A 7,591-nucleotide genomic window follows, 5' to 3' on the forward strand; every position below is an offset into this window, starting at 1 on the left:
GCTTCACGTGTAAAATTAGCGAGGTGGCCCTTTAACTCGAGGTCCACTTCCCGGAACTTTCAACCCCCGTTTATCAGCAAACTGGTCAGTCGCCGCGCCGACGTCAGCGACAGCCGAGCCGCCTTCAACTTGCTGATGAAGCCCATGAGGTGCTTTAAGTCAAGTCAAGAACCACTTTTGGTGGACCCTTCCCTGCGGCCCCGGCTGACCGAGGGGCCCCACAAAACAACAAGAACCATGAGCTTATTTGTCAGAACATTTTACATTACTGAAATAAAAATACTTCTTCCTGTCACATGAAAACATGTTTCACTGTTGAGTCATGACAGTTCCTTTTGATAAAGGCTGGAGTACCAACAAGGCCCCACAAGTCCTTGGCATGTTTCAGATGCCTATGAGTCTAAAAATATGTAATATTTTAGTTTTAAAAAAAATATCTAATAATGTCGTATATAATGACATAACACTCACAGGGGCCGTTTTACTGCAGAACAAGTACTTTCACTTTTGATGCTTTCAGTACATTTTGTTGTTAATACTTATGTACTTTTACTTAAGTAGGATTTTCCCATCACTGCCGTATTACCTGCTCTCGGGGCCCTGCCAACAACAACAAATCAGCAACAAATCTGGGGCCAGGTGGTGATCTAGCACAAGACGAACCGCATGCATCGCACAGAGAGCAGGAGGACTTTTAATAGGGGATTCGTAGGGGCCCTGCAGCAGGTTAATCCGGCCCCGCCTTCGCTTAGCTTTAATGCACTTGATTCTAAGGTTTAAACCGGCCTCTACATAAATGATTGAAAAGGCTCCCGATTCCGGGGATTCGCCCACGCTTGCTTAGGCCCCGGGGGCCACCGAATCTCTGACCCTGGTCCCCGTGTTTGACGAGAACGAGGCGGCTTTCAGTTTTTACGGCCGCAGCTTTGTTGCATTTGCATTATCGCTGCCGTTTCGGCGTTTAGATTTAGTATAATCCCCGTGGAGAAGCGGAAGATGCTTTCAGGTGGGATTCATTACGGAGAGCGCAGTGCTGTGAATGTGACCTTCCTTCCGACTTGATGAATGAGGCCTGTGCCTGAGTGTGTGTGTGTGTGTGTCTGTGTGAGAGAGAGAGGATGTGAGAGGACACACACACACACACACACACACACACATACATATTGGGTTGTCAGCAGTTGAGGTGATGCCTGCAGAGGCAGCGTGTCTGCCACCTAGTGAGTGTCAAGCTGCACTGCATGTCACCTGGAAGCCTGACAAACTGCTCCGCCTGCTGAAAGACATCTCAAATCTGCAAAGATGTGCATTGCTTTTGATCATTTTAAACACCTTCTGCTTCAGAATGCTACTTAGAATTCTACCTCCTCAAGGCAGGCTGCGTGCTTTGCATATGTTTTGCATCCACGCTTGCGTTTGGGAACGCTTGTGGCGTCCTCGTGGTGCAGTTTTAAGTGGAAAAGAAAGAGATTTCTTACTTTTCAGCTTATCCTCCTAAAGTACCTGTCTACACCAACCAGCATGTGGCAGTAATTCACCTATAAACTGGCTGCCAACTAGTAGTAGTCATATATATATATATATATATATATATATGCATGTGTGTATATGTATCAAATTATTATTATTATTATAGTATGATTATAATTATTATTCTGGTCATTTAATGTTGTCCTTATACATACTCCACTACAGTAGGTGGCGGTATGCAGCTATACATGTTGGTTTGCGATCCGCCATTAAACACGAAGAAGAAGGAGAAGAAGAAGAAGAAGAAGAAGAAGAAGAAGGAGGAGGGTCCTTCGCTGTCCAAAGTGTTCCAATGAGCTGAAGACTTAAACAGACGTGGACTATAATTCGTATTTAGTGAAAGTGCAATTTCAGGACAGCTATGGACGTAGCGCTGTATCTGGTAGCTGCTGCTGTCCTCATTGTCCTCATTTTGTTTGCGCTGAAGGTGCGGGGGAAAGCGCAGGAAGGTAGGAGAGCTAAGTTCAGGTTGGCCCGCCGGTGAGCCGACGTCAGTGTGTGTCAAGCTTGACGTGCGTGTTTGCGCATTCACTCTCGACTTCTTCTTCACTTCTCGACATTTTCGAATTTTCTTTGACGTTACAGTAAATGTTTAAGCAGCGAGAAGAAACCGCGGCGAGTCCAGCGGAACACTTTCCAGCTGTGGTTCGCTAGCTAGCTAGCTAGCTACTATTTTTATGGCGACGTCAGCTCGCGGCTGTCACAAACTACGGGGGCTGCAGTGGGCCATATGAACCTGCGTTGTCTCCTCATTTGTCGTTGAAGCCCAGCCGTTCAATTTCATCCGCACACTAAAAGCAAAGTTACTGGGGACACAAAAAAGTTGCCGAATCTCCTTTGGTGATACTTGCTGCCTATCTTTCTATTTCTGAGCTATTTTTAAAACGTTGTTTACTTTATTCCTGCATTAAAAGTATGCAGGCTGTATTTTATATCTTTTTGCATATGATACCTAAACTCAATGTATTCTCCTGCCACAGTTTTTTTTTTTTTTTTTATGTCTTCTAATTATATGAATTGATTTAGGATCATTTTATTGTGGTAAGGATAACTAGTCTCATTCCAGTCTCAGTGCCCAATGTCATGTACTGATCTGACACCAGTGCTGTTCTCCTGTTCTCTATGCAGTTGTCACATATGTAAAGTGTGTTTCATAGGCAGCAGTATGATATGTTGTGTGCCCTCTGCATGCCCAGCTGATGTGGAGCAGCGGAGGGATGTCATCCAGGCGGCGGGGCCCCCTCAGCGGGCGGCAGAGGAGCGAGGAGCCGGCATGCCGCGCAGGAGGAGGAACTTTGCGGCGGTGATGGCGAACAGACGGCCGCAGAGAGAAGCCGTGGAATATGGTAAACGCTGTCAGTTATAACTTTGTGTTTGAGCTGCTCATACTAGACTGCTGTCAGGGGTCATGCTTACGTTTTGCACACGTTTTGCCATTGCTTTCAGAGGAGGAGCGCGCGGTGGAGGAGGAGGAGGAGGAAGAGGTGGAGCAGCAGAACTTCCAGCCGGCGGCAAAGGTCGGAGCCAAGAAGCAGAGGAAGCTGGAGGAGAAGCAGGCCAAGAAAGCCCAGAGAGAGGTGAGCGGTGTGGACAACGATGTAGACTCAAAGCAGACCCTCTGATGTCTTTTTTCATTTTTTTGCATTGCGCTGGTTTGTGTATGTCCAGGTGGAGATGGAAGAGAGGGAGGAGAGGAAGAGGATGCAGGAGCTCAGGGAGCAGGAGAGACGGCAGGAGGAGGAGCGAGAGCGACTTCTGGAACAGAAACAGGTCTCGCGCTCCTCTCAGCAGTTTCCTCTCTGTTTTTGTTTTTTTGTGTGTGTTTGTTTGCACGAGGAGATGCTGAGACCCTTTGCTGGTGTTCATTCAGGAGGAGGAAGAGAAACGGGCCAAAGAGGACCAGGAGAGACGGGAGGAAGAGGAGTACTTAAAACTCAAAGCCTCCTTCGTCATAGAAGAACAGGGAGAGGAGGAGCAGCTCTCTGAGGACCAGGTCACTTCTCTGCTGTTTTCCATTTTCTCTGTAATATGTCACTGTAATATATTTCAAATATAATAAAGCGTCTGCGTTGTTTACTCTCAGTCACGCAACCTGCTGCAAGAATTCATCCAGCACATCAAGGTGAGAGCTGACACACACACACACACACACACACACACACACACACACACTCCAACCGGTACTGAAGTGTCTAAATACGGCGTATTAAACGGCGTCCCCTCTGTCCCCCTCTGCAGAGCACTAAGGTGGTTCTCCTGGAGGACTTGGCTTCTCATTTTGGGATGAGGACGCAGGACGCCATCAGCAGGCTGCAGGACCTGCTGGCTGAAGGCACCCTCACAGGTTAGCGTGGCCAGGGCTGGTTATGGATGACGCTCCCCAGACTGCACACAGATTCCACAAGCTCTTACTCTGAGGATAAGATGTTCCCGCGTCTCAGCCCCCTAAATGATTTCAGCGCTACACTTTGGGCTTTAGATTTATTTTTAAATAAGTTCATTGAAATAATCCAGATTTGTAGATATTAAAAATAATCAATAGTTGCAGCCCTATCTACCTCCATCCTTTACATGCTACCTTTTTATAATCACATGCTGTATTTTGATGTTTCCCGCAGGAGTGATCGACGACAGAGGGAAGTTCATCTCCATCACTCCAGAGGAGCTGGACTCAGTGGCTCATTTCATCCGACAGAGGGGCCGGGTGTCCATCACGGAGCTGGCCCAGGCCAGCAACTCTCTGATCAACCTGATGCCAGAGAGCCGCAGCGCCGCCTGATGGACAATGGGAAAATAGTAACTCTCACTCAGCACATACCGGACTGCTCTTCTGCTACTAGCTGCCGTTTGGCGCCGCGTGATGTCACTGCATAGTGACATCAGGGTTCAGTGGCCTTTATACACCACTTGGTGTCAGGCTTCTGTTTGATTCAGCTAGAAGTTGAGATTAACGAACTGTAACTACCCTCATCAACATGACAAGCAGTGACTCAGCATTGTTGTGAAACATCAGTAAAACTTGGGGGGAAAAAAAAAAAGTTTTAGATTCCTATTTTTGTCCCATCTTGTGAGTTTGGTCTTGTTCACTGTGACTCCTATGGTGATTACGTCAGGCGTCCACCACCTACGTCTTTCTACCCTCTAGTTCCGTCCATCCACAAGATGCAGTGTGGGCAGAGTATGCTGCCAGATCTAGCTTCTCACATTTGCCTTTCAATGTACTATGTTTATATAACATACTATGGTATATATGGTGATATTTCCCAAAATGTCAGAACTGTTCCTTTTAAATATGCATTCGATTAGACACTTTAAATATGTGGCAGCGTTATAGTCCTGTAGGATCAGCACGGGACCTGGTGTGGGGCTAGTGTTAAAACATTATGCAGCAATTTTACCTTAAAATAACAGCTTAAATATCATTAAGATGGTACACTGAGATTTAAGGTGGAAGATACTGAAATCAATCAACCTTTCCCCCCTATATGTGCAAACAGATGGTCCCCCCATTTCAAAACGATAAATCACTCAACTCCGAAAAATAAAGTGTTTTATTTAAAAGCAATAAAAGTGCACACTATATTCATAATAATAATAATTTTAAAAAAAAGTCTGGTTCCGGCTGCTCCCACGACTGAGACGTGACACGTGCCTGGTGATGACCTCCTCCTTTGAGGGTCCCTCGCACTGCGACACACACAGAGGGATCCCTCTGGGATGGGGATTTTGTTTGATGTATGTGGCGGGGTCCTCCAAAAAAAGAAGCCTCATCAGATCACTCACATATTCTGCAAAATATGATGTTAACATTGTGGATAGACTTATTATTATTTTTTATAACTGTCAGTTAAGTTTATAGCACTTTAAATTACACAGAGGTGTGAAATTCCTCCTTTTAGTATATAAATTAGAATTAGTATGACATGATGTTATAGCCAAATGTTACATTTACATACTTTATGATTTAGAATAAAAGCTCTATTTTTGACTTACTGAACGCGGGCTCCATCTTAATAGGCTTCTTGGACCCTACTTGGACTTTGGGAACAGCCAGGTACAGCCTGATGAGAAAAAATACTTACTTATTACATGTACGTATACACATTATAAATAGTCAAGTGCACACACACGTCTCGTTGACTTTCTGCCCATGTAAATGGAGGCTCACCTGTGCAAGCTGAATGTCAATCACGCTCTCCAACAACATATTTGACATATTCTGGTATACTGGCAGTTGGGGCATCGCTGATTAAAGGACACAAAAGTCCCCAGTCTCTGACGCTGCAGCTCGCAGTCCTGCTTGCACACTGGACAGGTCTGGAAGAAGTCTCTGAGATAGCTCTCAAACACAATGTATTTAGGATCATTGTAATCAGATGGGGACTCCACCTCACTATCAGGAAAGGACAAACAAACAAACAAACATTAGCAGTTCCTCAGTGAAGACATTTATACCCACAGGCAAAAATGTAAGTAGCCATAGCACCTTACCTAATTTCAGACGACTCTGTCAAAGAGTCCCCAGGCTCTGATGTGGAGTTGTGCGGCTGTGGGATTTCATAAATGATTTCCTCATCACCCCCCTCTTCAAGGTGGGGTCTCTTTGCTGGTCTGGCACCCTTTACAGGTGTGAAGGACGGCTGAAACCCTGTGTCTTGTTGGGTGGTGTCCGTGCCGCAGCAGAGTGTAACCTGTGTGCCTGATTAGAAACAAGCCAACACACCTTTCTGGTTTATGAAGGAGTGTAACCCAGCAGTAACTAACACACATGTATTGTATCCATGTGACATACACACCTTTGCTTCTCACGTGTGGCTTCAGTGTGCAGTAGGACAACTGCGTGGCCGTGGATTTCATCTCATGGCAGAACTGCGTTGCGACGGAGACTGTGGGCTGAGGGTCCGTTTGGCACCCCTTGTCTCTGTACTTAACATCGGTGATGGGGAGATGTTGTGGTGTGCTCTGGGAAAAGTATGGCGTCAGTTATTAACGAGTAATAGTGTTTACAGGTGAAATAAGGCGCTAAAACATGTATTAGTGGACTGCTAAGACGCACAGCTAACTATTCTTTTTTCTTCTTCTTCGTGGGCGTGCGTTTTCCCCCTTTCTTCTTCTTCGCGGGCTTGCTGTCACTGCTGTGCCCCGAGCAGATGACCAACTGTTCTGTCTTACGTAAGACATAAAAGGAAGTAGACACGGAGAAGGAAACGGAGCGTCTGAAGCCTGAGCTTTTGGCCCACAAGGGATTACTTTTACACACGTTTACCTCATTATTTGGCAACGTTTAACGCGAATGACACTGTAACACCGTGTGTATGACAGAAAATAAGGAAAAGCACAACAGGTCCTCTTTAAATCCTTTCATTCCTACATGACAAAACAACGCAGGCGATAGAATGCACGAAGTGCTGTTTTCTACTTTTCGTTCCTCCCCCATTGTTCCCTGTTAGCAAGATAGCGCAGTTAACAAATCGCCGTTACCAACTTTAGCTACATATATACGCCCATTAGCTGCACTGAAACCGTATTCACGAGCCATTTACGTCCACTTATCAATACAAGACAAACGCTCCAGTGATGTTACTTACAGGCTGCACTTCTGACTCCTCAACACGGCGCGCTACAGACGGAACCGACCCGTCTATTAGCACCAGCCTAGCCGCGAACCCGGCGTCGTACTGGGTTCTGTTGGTGAAACAGTCCTCTGTGAAGTGGCGTGAACAAACGTGCAATGTGGCATGCGGCCGTTTTTCGCCCGAAGAAAGAAACTGCAGCCACTGTTGTCTGGTGCCTATTTCTTTGGGAAGGGCAAAATAATGCAACTTTCCTTCACAGCCGAAAAAACACTTTTTGCGAGGCATACTCCTCAACAGCCTCTCAAACCTTGAAGAGTCGTGGCCTAGTTCCTGCGCAGAGCGGTCGAAAAGCTTCCGAGACAGAGCGGGTGTAGAAGAACTGGGTACCAGTGTAGGCATACATATAGAAACGGGACACCGCGCGCGTTCGCGGTCTGACGTGCGTCTGCGCGGTCGCCATATTGGGACGGTCAACGGCCGAGTATGGT

General features: G+C 46.3%; 2 protein-coding genes across 2 annotated transcripts; one reads left to right on the forward strand and one right to left on the reverse strand.

Moving 5' to 3' along the window:
- The first annotated feature begins 1,820 nt into the window (after window positions 1-1,820).
- On the forward strand, window positions 1,821-5,097 carry LOC139306687 (DDRGK domain-containing protein 1-like). The gene is made up of 8 exons (XM_070930634.1): window positions 1,821-1,976; window positions 2,724-2,873; window positions 2,974-3,104; window positions 3,196-3,297; window positions 3,398-3,520; window positions 3,611-3,649; window positions 3,766-3,871; window positions 4,146-5,097. The coding sequence occupies exons 1-8, from the start codon at window positions 1,889-1,891 to the stop codon at window positions 4,304-4,306; spliced, it is 900 nt and encodes a 299-aa protein (XP_070786735.1). The 5' UTR covers window positions 1,821-1,888; the 3' UTR covers window positions 4,307-5,097.
- On the reverse strand, window positions 5,098-7,502 carry LOC139306973 (uncharacterized). The gene is made up of 6 exons (XM_070930935.1): window positions 7,116-7,502; window positions 6,324-6,489; window positions 6,019-6,226; window positions 5,696-5,920; window positions 5,521-5,588; window positions 5,098-5,315 (listed from the first exon to the last, which is right to left on the reverse strand). Exons 1-4 carry the CDS (start codon window positions 7,500-7,502, stop codon window positions 5,716-5,718), a joined length of 966 nt encoding a protein of 321 aa, XP_070787036.1. The 3' UTR covers window positions 5,098-5,315; window positions 5,521-5,588; window positions 5,696-5,715.
- Between the last annotated feature and the right edge of the window lie 89 nt (window positions 7,503-7,591).

This window comes from Enoplosus armatus, chromosome 24, assembly GCF_043641665.1.
Source record: "Enoplosus armatus isolate fEnoArm2 chromosome 24, fEnoArm2.hap1, whole genome shotgun sequence".
NCBI classification, from domain to species: domain Eukaryota; kingdom Metazoa; phylum Chordata; class Actinopteri; order Centrarchiformes; family Enoplosidae; genus Enoplosus; species Enoplosus armatus.